Here is an 18,173-nt window from a genome sequence, read left to right as displayed (position 1 = left end):
TGAAACATGTCAAACTTGTAAAGTTTATTTGCACAAGTGTAATAATTGAGGAGTAACTTATATCGTGCAGCCACCAAAAATGCACGTGAAAAAGCGATGCAAAGTTTAGAATAAATATATCTTTGTCTCTTTCTCGATAAAAAGGGAAACGATATTTAATGATATTAACGGCGTTTCTGAGAAAGCATGAATGACAAGATAAGGAAAATATAAAACAAGACTTGAAATATCAACTTAAAATTGATAAGAATCCAAAACGCAAGTAATTACAAGAAATTGTCAATCGACGGCCAATGATCGATACATGACGAATCGATTTTTCATAGGAAAACAGCAGGACGAGCGAGGAGAGATATCATTACCAGCGCGCTATAATTTCTGAGAAATCGCGCGCGTTACATAATTACAGGCCAAATATCGCAATTGCGGCACGGTCGGTTGCGGTTCTGAAAAAAAATTCGAGGAGCAGGCCCCGCATCTCGCGAGGTAAGGTACATTGCATACATGCCCCGAGCTTGGCGCGCGATGTTGGTACCGGCGGCATTGCCCGGGTTCACCATCTCTCTCTCTCTCTCTCTCTCTCTCTCTCTCTCTCTCTCTCTCTCTCTCTCTCTCTCTCTCTCTCTCTCTCTCTCTCTCTTCTCTCTCTTGGGGAGTGCGGGGATGACGACGTGGTCGAGGAGGAGATCGAACAGGGTAGGGGTCGACCAGAGGGATGGTAGCCGCGCTGGGATCCGTGGTGGGATCGCTACGCTCTTGGTAGGGGCTCCCCGAGGAGGGGGCGGAGGGGAAACGCCGGGCGTTCGGTGGCAGCAACGGCGTGCTCGGTGTCATTGCCTCGACGCTCGGGGCGGCCAGTGACTCCATCACTGACCTAGTGCCGAGCACGGCCGAGCGCCGTCGGTGCCGCTCGAACGCGAGGCCATCGACCTCGGTCGGCCTCCAGCGCGACACACACTGACACATCGCGCCGGAGTAGCAGCGCTCCGCTGTCGTACACATCGCGCGGTGTCGTTCTACGGTGCCTCTCTCTCTCTCTCTCTCTCTCTTTTCTTCCGCGTGCACCCGCCTCTCGCTTTATCTCCTTGTCCCTCCCTCGCTTCGTTATTCCTCTCCTCTCGTACGTAGCATCTCCGTGTTTCTCGGCTATGCAATATACATGGTCCCTTGCTCGAGGGAGAAGAAGCTGTCGACCTCTCGGCTGTGGAAATTGTGGAGATCCGCGAGGAAACGTCGATCGCGAAAGAGAGAGAGAGGCCGGAGAAAGGTGCCTCTCGCTCTCCGTACGCACTTTTCCCTCGTCGAGAGTCCTCGCGTGAGAGGATCGGAGGAACGATCGCTTTCTTTCGCCACGAAAGTGGGATCGTGCCTCGGTCCCTCTCGTCCTCGTCCTTTTTCCTGCCTTTGACCCGTCTAGGCGGGCTTGTTTTTCATCATTCTCGCATGCCTTACATTCGATTCTGGGTTAAATAGCGGACAGGTATGGCACTCGCGTGCTTTGATGGACGTTTGCGTCGTTGGCAGCGTTAATTGCGGGAGAATTGCTTTCTTCCGCGCGTGCGCCTTGTGTAATCATGGCGGTTTGATCGGCCGGGCCTTTAATTAACGCGTCAATCAGAGAGCCGACAATCCAAGGAAGAGATTCATCCGTTCTCTCGTCGGCGATACTGCTGTTTAAGATTTCGAAATGTCGTCTTGTTGTTGTGTTTTTTACGATCACGTGGATAATATCGTATAAGTCAGTTTATTTGAATTCCATCCTAGCATTTAATATCAAAATCATGGAGATTTAAAAGACACATCCATAGAAATGTACTTTTAAAAAATCTAAAAGATTTTCAATCGACACCATGTCCATCAATCTAGAAAGAAGCGAGCGACAAAGAATCACTGATAACAATTATTTAAACATAACGGATGTATCAATTTTACTTTTATGCGCAGAGACAAATGGAGACACGCGAAAAATTGACTGCATAACTGCCGTAGCAAAGAGAAATGTCAGCGAGCACTTATCGATTGAATCATTAATGAGTTTATCCGAGCATTGTGTCAGACACATGCTGTTTTTTAAGCACTAGATGTGGGGTTAATCAAATCGACAACGAGATTCCTATGACGATCCAGAATATGAACGACGGTATCTGAATAAGTAATTCTTATGATGTGATACTTTTGTCTCGCATAAAAGACATATAAATTGTTGTTGACATTAAGAATATTCCGAAAAAAATCAGACTTTGCTAATATATTATATCAGCGATTTTAAAATGCGATAGTGACGTGGATTCTTGGAATTTTTGCAAAAGTATACTTAATAATATGATAAATGCAGCAACTGCTGCATATTGAGGGATACATCTTTTATTTATTCGTATGGCTTGCCTTTTAAAACACATCACAAAACACTATGTTTACAATTGTTCCAAACGACATAACATACTCTGCGCTTAAAATCGCTTCGATAACATATTTGTAAGTTTTTATCTTTCATTTAAACATAAATTAATAATAGCATGAAAATACGCTCGACGTACAGACGATGCTTTTGACATTTTACATCTTCATTTTTTTTGATACAAATTTAATTTTGTACTAAAAGAACTCGCGCGATGTCTTGCATTTTTTATATTGGGACAGAAGAATGTCAGTTTTTGAAAATAATTGTAGGAATGCAAGTTTACGAAAAAAGAAATATATCATAACGCGATTATATCTATTAAAATACTTATTACACATCAACGATGTGGAAGCGGATAGAGAATCCGCTTTGTCTTTTTAGTTAGCTGGAAAATTATGGAAAAATGTGTAAAATACACACATCTGCGACGTGTGTTTTTTTTATATAGTCCATGTTTACCGAGGTCGGAAACGAGATAAATGGATATCGTTGCACATTAAAAATGCAGCTGTGAACGTTTTGAAATCATTAAAAATTCAACTTATCCATACTTTGATACAATTGCGAAAGTCTGTCTGTCTGTCAATCATTGTGATTCCCGCTACACAATTAATCATCAAATTGTTAATTTTATCTGTGATTCCACGACACGTGACCAACAGCTGACAGCTACTCCGTTTTCTTCAAAGTACGATATTTCTCGCAAGAGATTTATCAAGGATTTTTTGCAATCGTTAAAAATTTGCGAAAAGAATAAAAAAAGAAGAAATTAAAGATTTTTCAAATTATAAGTACTGTCGAAATGCAAACGTGATTAATCCCACTCGCGAGAGAGAGAGCGGTAGAATAATCGCGTAACGCATGCAGCCGGATCGGCTCGAACGCTAACCTACCCCATTCGTTAACCTGACCGATCCCCCTCCCCGCCCCTCCCCCCGCGTGGATCGATTCGCTTCAAAGCACGGATTAACCTATATACACGCCGGCATTCGCGGAGAATCGCATACGTCGAGACGATCATCGGTACAAAATTAACCCGTCTTCCGCTCCCTCCCATCCCCTTTCTTCGCTCCCTTTCCCACCCTTGCTGCGTTCCTGCGTCCTGATTATCAGTATCGCCTGTACACCCTTTTCACCGCTTCACTATAGTTCATTGCTCGATTGTATTGCACATTATGAATCTTCTCGCATCCTGTCGTAAAACAAAACCTTCGATATATCCGTACAGAGACATAAAATACATATGTACGTGTAGTTTATGATACTGCGAATAATATCCTTCGAAACTGAATTTTATACATTGATTTGATGCTGTTATTTAACTTATTCTTTTGACTATATATATTCTATAAATATAATCTGACTATATTTTTCTATTCTTTTTTTCAAATATTTTTTAAAAATTTATTTTCCAAATTTTCTTCAGATCTATTTTCCCCAACTGCTTCTTTAAATCTAAATTTTCTTTCTCTTGTATAAATTCCTAATTTAATTATATTATATCGAGGCGTGCGATTTGGAATTACTCAATTTGTAGCTACGATTAATTAATTTATTTGTGACTATGATTAATGAATTTGGCTTTGAATCTTAAAAGAAATAAATTTCAAGACTAGAATGTCACAATATAACTACAAATCACGAGTTACCTCATAATGACGAGGGCTAGGATATTTTCCAGTTCGTAATTAGCAAGTAATTCATAATTCGTTATTATTATTATAGTAACAAGAGAGCGTCCGACGACACGTCAAACGCCGGGAAACGATTTCCGCTATGCGACACCCTTTGCGGATCTCAAACAATCCCGCGGTGACCAAGCGACAAATTCCCGTTTTCACGACGAGAGAGACATTCTTCCATGCTAGCGTCTAGAAGCGAATAGACGCGAGGAAGAAGCCGAACAAGTGAAACTCACTACAAGAGACAATGACTATTTCCTAGTCATCGAGATTCGTTTCTCTATCCGCTCTCTTTCCCCTCCCCATCTCGCGCAAAAACCGATTACGTTCGCGGAACAAGCACGTAAATTATCTACAAAAGATCTTTACGGGGATAATCTCATTGATCATGATCTAGGATCGTTAGATAGGGATTTTGGTATCGTTAAAGAGATCTCGATAATCACAACGGGGTTTATAGATGCTGAACGAATGGTCGGGATACATGTGACCAACCGCGAATCGCGGGTACAAATCAAAATTCATATGTGTACTCTATGCATGATTTGTAATCTGTCGCAAATTCACGGTGACCAATTTGTATGTAAATTACGTATTAGCGTCACTATATATAATGTAGTTTCGATAATGAAACACCAATGCGAGGGCTGAATCTATGAGATGTTATCTAACAAATTCTCGTAGAAAAAACATTGTCAAAGTACAGCTGATACGATCTGTCAGAAATCATACACGAATAAATAATAAAAGAGATAATTGTCTAATCATCAATCATTCTACAAGCTGGATATCCAAAAGTTAGGATATTTAAGAAGAAGGAAAAATGTTGTATCATTAATAACAATGATAAAGTTGTCCCCACACTTTACGAACACGGATAGTAAGATGTAACAAAACGGATAGTAAGATGTCTATCACAAGAAAAAGATTTATATAAAGGCTATCTCATCCCTCATGTAATAATGTCATGTCAAGAATCATTCATCCGCGTAAGCTAGCCAGTAAAGTTAGGTACAGAAACATATGGCGTATTTCGATAACTTACATTTTTGGTTCGTCGATGATCGGCCATCAACGCGAGCGCCAGCTGGTAGCTCTTCCTCTTCTTCTCTCCCCTCTGAATCCCCTGGTTGCGGAATTTCCGCCTGTTTGCGACTACCGATGGCTTCAGCTGCTGCTGTTGCTGTCGGTGGTTCCGTACACACGGATCATCGTTATCGATCTAATCTGAACGCTTCACCAACGTATAATCACAATACAATGAGCGATCGATGAAGATCTCTCGTGAGAAGATCGTAACGAGATTCACTTTCACTCGCGCTCTTCTCTCCTCTTTCGCGCGCGGCTTCACCTCGAGGTCGCGGAAGAAGAGAGAGAAACAAGAACCGCGGCGATCATACAAGTGAGAAGAGACAGAAGAAAGAGAGACCAAAAGAGAGAGGATAGCCCTTCGCGAAACTCAAAAGTAGACGCGGCGGAGAAAAAAAAAAGGGGGAGAAGAAGGCGGGAAAAACGCCGGGGCCGGATATCGTGTGTCGCACAGTTTCACTCTTAAATCCCTCGAAGCGCGCGAGACGCTACTCCGAATCCCGACGATGAAGGCTGACTAGGTCGCCGCTCGTACGCGGGTTACCGTTACCGTGACGTAACAACGGTAACGTCATCAACGGTATACGCGTCGTGCAGCTCCACCGACGACGAGAGGATCTGCCGGCACAGGTGGTCGATTTTTCAGGCCCCTGTCGGATATCTAGAATCTTGGCGAGTATGGATCCCCTCTCTTGGATGCTGAGGGAGTCTGCGAGATTGATAATCGACGAGAGAGCAGTCTCTATCAAGTCGTCATTTAATCGAACAGATTATCTCGGTGATCTCCTCGATCGCCGCAAGATTGCCAAGGTCGCTCCGAGTTGGCGCCTGGATGTCAGCCTTGGGGAACGGTGTCTTCCTTGTAATTCAAAGACCGAGCTGCGCGTTTCACGGAACGCGAGGAATTCTGCGCTGCGAATCAACGGCAGACATGATGCCTCTTTCTCCCTCGGCTGCTGCTTTTACACTAAACTAACTGCCCTTTCCGCCTTTGTATCTCATGTTCCTCGGCAGTGCGGTTTTACACTCACTCACAGAAGTAGTAGCCGAGTCCGAGTAATTTTCAACAAGGGAAACTGCGGGGCCGCAGTTTCCCGTTGCAATGATACGAAAACTCGCCGCGAGGACTCGGCAGGATCCTTCTACGATCTCGCTCGTCGCGGTTGTCACTGTTCATCTCGTCCTAATCCCCGATAAGAGGGCACACTGGTATCGACGCACTCGGGTCGTCGTCTCCAAGTCCGGCGACTTTCTCCCCGCTGGATCCGCTAAACGTGAGGAAAGAAAACAATTCGTGGCACGTGATCCTTGGGAACGACTCGCGAATCACGCGAAACCGGAATCGAAGCCGGCGGACCGCGTGGGTGAGCGATTAGCTCACCCGCGCCTCCACCTAAAGGGCGCGATAAGGGGAGGTTGCGTGGGGCTAGCCGAGGATTCCGAAGATTGAAGATGCCAATTAGCTACTTGTAGCCGCGAATCTCTGGCCGCGCCTGGGTGTGAATTTTTCAGCGATTTAATTAAGCGCGATCAATTACCAATAGACAGGTGACGTCACGTTCGTAAGATTTAGCAGTGTCGTTATGTAGTATTTTAATTTTGTGTCACTAGATTTCATTCGATAAATCGATGTATATTTAAATATTATTGAAATATATATATGAAATATTATTAATCAAGTTATAGCTGGTTAGCTAGACTAACAAAATGTGGATTCAATGTATAAATGGTAGATGGGAACAATTAGTATAATTGATAATTTAATTCTGTATATATATTTGTGTGTATTCTCTCTTTATGACATAACGATGTGGTGACTTATAATCTGCAAATGTCGGATAATGAGATCGTTTTAATTGAAGCTGATTCTCAAAGTGGATATTCGGATCCAGCTGATTAAACTCGTTAGACGCTTCGTAATCGCGCTTCTAATTAATCCTGCTCAGAATTCGGAAATTTCGAAAATATTCAGTAATAAATATTCAATAATCGAATATCTCCGATATTCTCTCTATATAAATCTGGATGTACCTTTTGTGAATGTTTTTCCCGTTGAGACGTTTCGTCTGGTGAAATGCGAAAGAAACACGACATAAAGCGTGTCAAGAGGTGATTGAATTATATCAAGATTTGCACGAAAATACCCGAAACAATCGCGACGTGTTGAAATTTTCGAAATTGTCGCGGCTTTCGCGAGACGATCCCGGCTAAATTCAATATCGGAGATCGCGATTTTGTCCTGCGCGACAGACGGCTCGCCTATTTTCAACGATGCGAAAATAGTCGCGCTTAGCACGGTGCATAATCGCTCGCGGATACCGTACGCCCGACACCTGGACGTGTATTTGCGTTCTCCGCGATCGCCATCGCGGTCAGGTCAGGTCTCGGGACGAGTTGCGAGTGCTATTAACGAGAAGCAGCGCGACAAAGAGTGAAAATCTCGGGGAAAACGCTGCGAAATATCGGAAAAGCGCTTCCTGGAATTTCCCGATAATAAAAATGACAGGAATCTACAAAAATATTATAATAAAAAGTATAAAATATTAATGAGTAGTGTTCTAGAAAATATGACAATAAAAGACATTAAAAGATTGTTTTCCTTGAGAATATTTTCCATTTTCACTGACACGTTGTTACACGAAGCGACGAAGAAATGCGCGTTTTATTTATAACCACGCGCGACGTGCGTTACGCGCTTTTGTCGAATATTACGTATCGCGGCGATTCATTGAAAAGTCGCCCCATGATGGGCGAAGCTATCGGTGAGACAACGATCGCTTCTTATCTTATCACGATTAATTGAATTGCGTTAATCTTGGAGAAGACCACGTGTTCCCTTTTCCTATATTTTATTAAATTTTTTCGGATGCATCTATAAAAATATAAAGCGACGATCTGAACTTTAATTTGTCAATCTTTTTATTCTAATTTTTTTTATTAAAATAAGTAACGTAAAATCTTTGACAATCTGTTTACCTTGTGACATTGTAAATTTTATTCCTCATTCGACGTAATGAAAATTAATCGAAGAGAGTCGTATGTATCTATGCGTATGGCTTTATAAATGGGAATAATTACGTAAAAAGAGCGAATAAGTGCAAGCGATGTATGAAATCAGGAAGCTAGTCGCACCAGCGTGATTAGCTAATGAGAATAGAATTTAGCTTCTCGTTTTTGATCGAGATTAGATTTGCATCTTGCGTAATCACACAGTCCACATTTCCTATCAGGGATACATACTTCAGATGTGGCAGATATAGATATTTTCAAACCTTAAAAACAGATTTCTCCCTTGGAAATGATTGAAAGGCGACCTCGCCTTTCGCAGAATCGAGCGAGCTTCCGCAAAAAGCGTCTGGTCGTTAAAGCGCGATAAATTTCTTCGTTCGAGTGATTACGTCACATGATTAACCCGGAAGAGTAGTTTGGCGGGCGGAAACCGATACGTACACTCGATCGAACTCGATAGACTCTATACATGCCATGTTAATAACGTACCTAGCGTCGTTAATTAATGCTCGACGATGAATTACGAAAGGAACTTTGCAGCGTCCGGCTTACGAATGACGTCACCCATCAAAAGCAGCTACTGTAATTATACGTTAGGTCACTCTTATCAAGTACCCTTGGCCACTGATAAGTATATATCGTGCTATCTATCACGTTTTCGAACATTCATGTTGTAACGATCTATTTCTCTACATCACGATTTCGCGCCCACACGTGTGCGCGTGGAAACCGATCGGGTTGAAAAGTCCAATTTTCCGGGCACAAAAAAACCGTAAATAAAATCGAGATGTTCAAAATTTCGAATCACCCTCCCCTATTCGACAGATTATTTTAGCCCGGTTAATTCTCTGGAATTAAGAAAGAAAATAACGCAAGATGTAAAGATAATTTCCGCCGCGTCTTAAACGCGTGCGTGCATCCCGAGCGATACGCACGCACGTGAGGGGGGGGGTGACAGAGGGGGAGGGGGCGAGGGCGATAAGGATCGAGCGTCGCGACGCGCGTGTCGATCACGTCACCTCGCGTGCATCTCGCGATGTATCGACGCACATAATAAAACTTTGTATACTTAAATTTCGCTTATTTAAGTATCACACTGCGTGCTTGCGCTGGCTGCGTCGTAGCGACGAACGATGACGACGATGACGACGATGAGGACGACGACGACGACGACGATGACGGCAACGTGGAGGACGATGACGTTTGTCGATCGACGATCGGCGAGCTTATGTCGACGTCGACTGGATCGGGAATCACGGGCAAAAAGATAAAAAGAGAGATATAAAAATGTGCGAGAGAGAGAAAGAGAGAGAGAGAGAGACGTAACGCGCACACATACACACACACACACAGGCGCACGGGGTAAACGATCATCGGTGTGTGTTGTGTACGTACGATGCGCGGCGGGGCAAGAGTGAATGAGACAGGGAAAGTCGCGCGCGAAGCCGTAGAGTGGGTAAAGATAGCGGAAGCGAGACGGGCGAGTTTAGAAACCGTGTGTTTTGTTCGCGGGGGCCAGGCGAAAGCGAGTGGAACGCGCGCGGAACGCGAACGAAAGAGAGAGTGACCGGCGAGGAAGAAACGTATAGAGGCCGAGAGCAAATCGCGCGCGGTGACAGGGAGAGAGAAACGTGGCGAGCGCGCGCGTGACAGGGGGAGAGAGGAATAAAGACGCGCGGGGAAAGGGAGAGGAGCGCTTCGCGGGTCGAGAAAAGGCGCGAATCGGGGAGGACGCGAGGGAAAAAAAAGGGAGAGAAACCGAAACTCGAAAGGATCGACGAGGAGCAGAGGCGCGAAATATCGCGATCGCGGAGTCGCGAGGCGGGGGTGAAGGGGGAGAAGAGGCTCGTTCGTCTATATTTATACGCATGTACGTATGCGTGCGCGAGATGAATATATATATATATATATATCTAGGGGAGTCCTCTCTCGCTCGCGCGAGAGGACGACGACGACGACGACGACGTCTTCTCTCTCCCCTCGTCCCTCTTCTCCTCTTGGTCCTTGTAATTTCGTCTCCTAACCCGCGGTCAGCCGCGGATCGCGCACACGCGGAACGGAACCCGGGATGCGAGAGACGGTCGGGCGTCGATGTACGTAAACAGAGGAGGGAAAAACTTGGTCACACACTGACGCACATGTGTCATCCGCGGCGCACTCGCGGTACTGTATTATCGCTCTCCGACTAGGCGGAGTGGTATGTGACGGAGGCCGGCGCGAAGCCGGCCGACAGTTGGAAACAACAAACGCCGTACACACTGCCGTTGGCCGGACGGTTGAGTTCGGTCGTCGCACTCTCGCGGCTCTCCTCCTCGGCTTCCCTTCCTCCTCCGCCTCTCCTCGCCGTTAAATAATCCCTCCTGTCGCACCGCGCCGGAGGAACCGGCGCGCGCCACGTCCGAGAGCGCGGCTCACGTGGAGCGACGCCGACGTCGGCGTCGGCGACGACGATTCCCGAGGACGCCGATCACCGCTGCTCCGTCCGTTCCGCTGCTCCTCGCGCTAGTCCCGACGTCGGTGCCGGACGTGGGAAGACCGAGAGAGGAGCTCCGTCCAGCTCGCCGATAAGCGAAGACTAATAACGCGCGGGGCCCGGTGCCCGTTTCACTTCCTCGAATGGAACGAATGGACCGGCGTGCGGATCGGAGAGGAGGGACTCTACGATCGTCGTCGACGTCGTCGACCGTCGACGACGTCCACTGGCGCTGACGATGATGCCGACGACTGTATTCGCTCCGAGACTGTCACTCGCGTTCGGCGACGAAGACGGAGAGCGTGACTCTGTGAGATGTAACGAGAGAGAGAACGAGAGAGAGAAGGAGAGAGCGAGAGACGACGTACGTACGTAGAGCGAGAAGAAGTGGAGTACGCCGGCAGAACGCGAAGTGTACGCGAAACACGCGCTTCGCGGTCCGCGCGATCTCTCGGTGTAACGCACGTCGTAGGGAAACACGCCGCGCTCTCTCTCTTTCTCTCTCACCAGCCTCTCGCTCTTTTTCTATCTTCCTCCCTCTCCCTCCCTCCCTCCCTCCGACACTCTCCCTCTTTCTCTCTCTCTCCGTTTCTCGCGTTGCGCGCCCCAGCGGAATCGGTGGCGTGCGAGGAGAGGCGAAAAGGCAGCGTAGGGACAGTCGGAGAGAGAGACGCACATGTGTAACCATCTGATGTACAAGTCTATATAAACATATATAATCGACTATGCGCGAATATAATATGAGAGAAATTTTATATATATATAATTGTATAGACGAGGAGAGCGCGAGAGAGCGGCGGGCCGTTGTCGCGCGCGCAGAGAGCACACACGAGATTACGGACAAACGCGGAACAGACGAGGAGGCAGCGCGCGCGCGCGCGGCGCGAGCGACGTAGCACTCTAGCAGCCGGCAGCCTGCCGCTCGGGTCAACGACCTCTCCTCGCCGTCGTCGAGCTCTCCTCCGCGCGCTCGCCGCCGCCTCCTCTCTCCTCTCCTCTCCCTTCTCCTCCCCGCCCCTACCACCGCCGTCATCGGCGTTCCTACCACCGGGTTCCAATCTCGTTCCCCACTATCGGGACGCGAGCCCAGCGGCGGCGTCGTGACGCTCGCGAACTGCCGGCGCCTCGCGCCGAGTCGTCGCGTCGACGTCGCGCGCGAACGTTGTTTCGGCGAGGGGTAGATTCGCGCCGCCCGTAGAAGGGGTAGAGCGAGCGGCGGTGGGGGGAGCGCGCACCCCCTTCGACATCCTGGGTCGAAGGGAGAGAGAGAGAGAGAGAGAGAGAGGAAGGGATGAAGGAAGGGGTGCTGGAAAGCCGCCGCTGTCGTCGCCCCTTCTCCCCCGCTCCCCCGCGACGGGGGGCTTTCCCTCCCTCTCGCTCTCTCGCACTTTGATCGGCGGCCGGGGCGATCCGCGGGTGGGGACGCGTTCCGGAGGCGCGCACGCCGCCGGGTTCACTGGAACAGTGTACCCTCCGGTGCAACGCTCTCTCCTCTCTCTTCCTGATTCCGCCTCGGCGCGCGAGGGCTTCCCTCCGGCGCGGCGGGGGGGGAGGGGGTTAGCGGGAGGGTCAGTGATGACCGATTCCGGCGATAACAGGGGTGCGATCCAGGGTCAAATTCGATGCCCCCGATGCCGGGGAAGGGAGGGATCGAGGGGGAGGAGGGAAGGTAGAATGCCTTCGTCCGCGCGAAACTCGGTCTTGGGATTTCGATCTTAGAATGAAAACGCGCTCGTCCCCCCCCCCCCTCCCTCTGAACTTCCGGCGATCTTGGACTCGCGCGAGGGTCAACCCGACGAGCGATTAATCCGGCGTTCCAGATACTTTTATCGGCGCAACGAAGATTTGTAAATTGCCACATTTAGGAATCTTTGCGTCGCTTTATTGAAGGGACGTGGGTATGTAAATGTCACTTTTAACGGGTATTTATTTCTATAAAAATTTAGCAAACGCAAAAAGAGAGAGAGTCATTGAAAGATGCGAACTATTTTTTTGCCAACTCTTTGCAAGATCTTTGATGTTTCAATTTGCACATCAGTGTTTAATGATTGTCGCGAATTGGAAAAAAAATTAGCAGAGTCAAAACTTTCTATTCTTCATTTGCTCGACTTGCGAAATATTTGCGTTCTATCATCTTTCTTTCTCACTTTGAAAGTGTGTAAGAGGTATACTTTTTCCGATTTCTGTTACAATGTGAAAAGAGACGGAGAAAATTGATTGAAATCTTGAAAATGGCAAGTTGTGTCGATACTCGAAAGTATCGAAATATTTTATTATTGTCTCTGTTCCGCGATGATGATTGATTATTTCACTGTGCTTACTTGGTGAATAGCTATCATCAGAGTATAGTTTGACAGTTCAATAATGGGAAAAAAATTAAATAAATTTGCTTATAATTAATTTCCTCTTTGCTACGTGGATAAAATTTTTCTTTTCGAGTATGTTCAAAATTCCTTTATATAAATTTGATAAAATATATAACTTTTAATATTCATAGTATTTAATATTTAGAAATAAACTAGAATGCTCTATGTATTATGCTTCATTTTCATTTAATGAATCATTTTGATAAAGACCATAGCGGTGACGGTGGCGGATGTGTTATTAATATATATGTTATAATATTAATAATAGAAAGAGAGAGAGAGAGGGACAATAGATTATACATAATACATTTAACATTAAATATAAATCATTTTATTTAATATATTATATATATAATTGTATATAATTTATATATAATTTATTATATAATTATGGTATAATTAATTATTAAAAGTTATATAATTATGTTTCTTTATCGATAAAAGACGGGTAAAATTTTTTATTTAAAAAGAAAATTATCTTACATGTATTTGTATAACTTTATTGGGACATGATAACGCTCTTGCTTCCTTTCTATGCATGTATGCAGATTATCTTAAAATTATCAGTTGTTCTTTTAATAGGAGATTTATAAAATTATATTGTGGATTTGATTTCTTTTTAATAAAATAATGTCAAGTAGTATTGAAATAAAATTATTCATTGTTTTATTTTTCGACAGTTATGATGTACAAATATTTAGAGATACAGAAATATAGAGGCACAGATACCTTTTGCATTGATTTTTTTTAATTAAGTTTGGAAAAAAAAGAAAAAGTTGTCCATATATAATTATAAAATATATAAAATATAACCTATTTAATCAAAGAAGCTGACAAAAAGTCGCATTATTATAATATGTTTCCAAGTTTCATATATAATTATATATATTTAAGTATATTTATATATGAAATTATATTAGTTAATTATTTATTACTCATATATGTATTTTTTTCTCAGATTATATTACAAAAAAACTAAATAGCGCGCGTAAGCGTGCACTTTGTAAAATGTTCTAATATAATAAATAGATAACTTGAATATGTGAGCCACTCGCTGTTAATCTCGCTTCAGTGTCAAATTTTCATTGTCGTGCTCTTGATAAATTAGTACGATAATTTTGTTATCGTGGTGAGAGAGCAAATTTTTCCAATCTTTAAACATATATAAAACACATGCGCAATTATGTATATTCACAACTATCTTTAAGACGTTCAATGTCCTTTTATCACAATTAATTGTGTTTACGATCGAAAACCAAAAGATTAGATTTTAAAGATTAGATGATTTACTTGTTAAATTAGATGTTTTGAAAGAAAACGATAAAAAACAAAAAGAAATGGAGAGAAAATTCATAAAATATATACAGACAAAATAACTTATATAATTTATACACAAAATAAGTTATATAATTTTTAAGTTTCAGTTTTTATGAGAAATCTTTTAATTGTTTCAGAATTAATTTTAAAAATAAATATCGAGAGAACTTTTTATTTGTTGCAATCTTTAAATATTCTATAATATTTTCGCGATCAGAACTTTAGTTAGGATTTTGAAAAAATTAAATCGTGTTCAAATTGAATTGACAACTTTTATTATTTGATTGTATCTTCGGAAAGTTTAAAATTATTTGACACTTATATCTGGGCAGGCATTATTACCTCATGATATCTATTAGTCATAGTACGAATAAATATGCGATGTGAGAAACTGTGGAAAGTAATTAATCATTGATCAGGCCGACAGCGATTACTTAAGAATTTCCTTTCAGGAGCTTCTTGAATCACTCGAGGTCGATACCAGTCAACGGACGCCGCCGTATTTTCCGTGGAATGATCCACATTTATTGATTGAGAGCACTCATTATATAACTACGATAAGTATACTTACAATTTAATATTTTTTAACATTTTTTAACATTTTTTTTTAAACTTGATGCAAACAATGTTCCTTCGGTAATTAATCGTGATAGTCGTGATTTTGATCTGTTTTTTTATTCAATTTATTTGCGTCGATTTTTATATGCCAATTTAATAATGTAATTGTAAAAAAAATAAACAATTTATTTTATTTTATTAGTGATATCAAAATATTAAAAATAAAGATTATTTCTGTTATTTGTTAATAACTTTAATAGCAATACTAGAAACTTGGAAATATATGTACATTTAGATTATATCTCCTATATGTGTGTAAGAAATAATATCTATGAATAAAATAAATATTTTGTATGTATTTCTTCATTTCAAAAAATGGACGTGTAAATATTTTCGGATGAATATAGCAGCCTGAATGTATAAAGTTTAATTATGAGAAATGTGGAAGAACGAACTTCAAATATTAACAGAGGTTCCAAATATTAACCTTTTGCACTTGTACCTCACCTTCTGTCAATACAATATAGGATAGGAATATTGATATATCTCATGAGAAAATATCGAATTTTACGTAAAGTTACTTTATCAAATTGATATACGTTGTTATTGCTTGTTTGTATAATATTCTCTTTATCGTATATTGTATTACGGAATATGTGTGTATACGAAATATCGAAAACAAATGCCAAAACGTAAATTTAATAAGCAACGCTGCGTATAAAATCATTTGGATGATAAAATCAATAAGTAAGTTTTTAATATAAAACTCGTATTTTCATTGAAATTTAATATCATAAATAATCGGAAATAATTTCATTCGAATTATTGTGAAATAATAATGCGCATTTTTGCACTGTTGACATATTAATCTGTATTTTAGATTTAGATTGTACGCTTTTTCTTTTTTCCTATATAACAGTATTTATTATTAATAAATATTGCAATTTTTTTACAGAAGAAAGGAATATCTGCAAATCATTTTCCTTTTAAATATACTTTTAGACAGATACATAACCGTTAATCATTTTTATTCGTTTATTTATTATTATTATTCAATCAAAGATGTTATAAAGTTGGCTACTGTCTCGCGATAAAAATCATTATTTATCGCGCGATTGCCTCTCGGCAAACTTATTAAACTGTATAATCTGCACATTGGACTCACGTCCCCATTTAGGGGATTTCTCACATTGGTTGAAGTTTAAGGTCAGCTGTATATATTTGGCTCCTCTTCTCCCAGCCGAGTGCTCTTATCAACGATCGTTCCTTAACAGTTACGTATGTCATACGTTCATCATGATCTCCACATGTATCAACAGCGACGCAGAGTGTGAGAACGAAATAAAAAAATGTAAAGGTAAGAAAGAGATAGCTGTCATCTTTACTTATTCCCAAGAGAGAGAGAGAGAGAGAGGGAGAGAGTCACTCACACGATCAGAAAAGTGCGAACGCTCGAGTGTTCACATCAGTCCTTCATAGGACATTGACTTTGAGATATCGTCGACGACGACTGGCCGCGACGACGCTATCTCATTTCGGCTTATCACACTTGTTTCGCTGTACCTTATCTCCCCGCGCTCTGTGCCTCCTTAAGTCACACCATCGCTCGTTCCCGTTCCGTTCTATGGCTCGTGAAATCGTCGCCTCGCTCGCGTACAGTTGGCTTTATTAACGACTCAAATTTAATTAGCAATCGTTAAGTAAGGCGCTTTTTCTTCGCCATTAAATCCCCGACTTTCGACTTTTGTTGCGACTTGATACAAAAGGCTTTTCGATATAAATTTTAATAATAATTAAATCAACGAACAAATAAATTTAAATAAATTTTTGGCAATAATTGGGAAAATAATTATGATTTATCGCTACTTTTTATTGGAACATTAAGATTTCGCGAAAGAATAGTTTATTGAATTTTGAGCGAACAAAAGTTGCAAAGTTTGGCTCCCATTAAACATGCGTAATTCCTCCTTGGGAATTCTTAGTAATCTAAATCTTTCATAAATTATCTTTGTATGTAGCATTTGCCTACTTTCGTTTTCAAAGTTTCAAGTTGCGATTAAAGTGCTGCGCAAAGCCTTGACACTGATTAGTGGAGAGAATGGCATATGCTTACGAGGAACGCAGAAACACACTCGTCGATGCGAGAATTAATACTTGTCGATTTATTATTTAAAATGATACTTTACAGTGACGTTAAGATTGTAACGAATGTATGATGACAAAATAGATGATTGAAAAATTTATTTTATTATTAATCATTGATTAAAGATTCTTGTCACCAATCTTCATGAACACGTTGACTTTTGAATTAATCAAATCGCCATGAAAAATATCAATATTATACAGTATAATGTACTATTATTATAATATTATTATAATATTACGCATGCAAGGTATTTATAGAATGCTGTATAATAATAGCAATTGCGAATAATAATGAAAAATCAGTATATTGAGAACAGATATTCCATCGCTATTAGCGAGAATTCGCAAAAACAAGCGAGAATACATATACAACTGACCGCAATGTGGACTAGCAATTTGCATAATTGCAAGTAGTATTCATTTACCAGAGCTGAGGATAATAATAATCGTGTGGCAATTGTGACGCAGTTTGAATTTTAGCTCAGAAAAAGCATTACGTAATATCTAAAGTGAGATTGCATTATTCAAAAATAATCGGAGATTTGAAGGCGGCATATCTCAATCGCATTCTGCCACAGAATTTAGTTTGTGGTAGAATAGAAGCAATTGCAAGTAATAAAAAAAGATACTTTATATGTCTATATAAATATTATATTTTTAATTTCATTTTTTTTTAAACCGCTATATAATTTTATCGAAAATTTTAGATCCATATTTTTATATTTTAAGATCAAATAAACTTTGTATTTTCGTATTCTTGATTACATGTGTATAAGCATTATAATATATAATATATTAAATATATATGTTTAACATTATTATAATATAATTAAATATATTATATATATTTTTTTAAGATTTTAAGAGGAATATGTTTCTGAATTTTTGTGAACTCGTAGCCTTTGCATGGCTGCGTACATGGATACTATAGAAAAGCGGAGAAAAAATTTATAAATCTCTAAGTTATAACATAAAATTCGACAAATCCCGTACATGTATACGCGTTCTTGAGAGGCATCGATCTCTCTACGTGCTCTTGGCCCAACATTGATCCGAAACAAATCCTGGAATAAAAAGTTGAGCTATACATACAACCCCAAAATCTATGGATTTAAGCAACGTTATGCGGAATA

The 18,173-nt window shown here is 41.6% G+C and overlaps 1 protein-coding gene and 1 long non-coding RNA gene across 6 annotated transcripts in view; one reads left to right on the top strand and one right to left on the bottom strand.

Moving 5' to 3' along the window:
- Positions 1-11,138, bottom strand: part of Hr4 (nuclear hormone receptor 4) — a 168,645-nt gene extending 157,507 nt beyond the window's left edge. For 2 of the 4 annotated variants that reach the window (XM_083098913.1, XM_083098916.1), the window contains exon 1: positions 5,129-9,121. Coding sequence is in view for 2 of the 4 variants with exons in the window: in XM_083098909.1 (XP_082955035.1) it covers positions 5,129-5,155 (27 nt within the window). In the remaining 2 variants the exon portion in view is untranslated. Of the gene's footprint in view, positions 1-5,128; positions 9,122-9,231 lie in introns of those variants that run through there. The other 2 variants (XM_083098909.1, XM_083098910.1) reach the window with 2 other exon arrangements.
- LOC145971361 (uncharacterized) overlaps positions 1-15,093 on the top strand; it is a 157,611-nt gene extending 142,518 nt beyond the window's left edge. For both annotated transcript variants that reach the window (XR_014438863.1, XR_014438862.1), the window contains exon 4: positions 14,790-15,093. This is a non-coding gene — a long non-coding RNA (uncharacterized LOC145971361). The remainder of the gene's footprint in view (positions 1-14,789) is intronic.
- The last annotated feature ends 3,080 nt before the right edge of the window (positions 15,094-18,173 follow it).

This window comes from Camponotus vicinus, unplaced genomic scaffold (genome assembly GCF_025532165.1).
Source record: "Camponotus vicinus isolate PSW18456_S1 unplaced genomic scaffold, iyCamVici1.0 SCAF_5, whole genome shotgun sequence".
NCBI lineage: Eukaryota > Metazoa > Arthropoda > Insecta > Hymenoptera > Formicidae > Camponotus > Camponotus vicinus.
The sequence above is the reverse complement of the archived record's forward strand: the minus strand, read 5'-3'. Positions and strand labels throughout refer to the sequence as shown.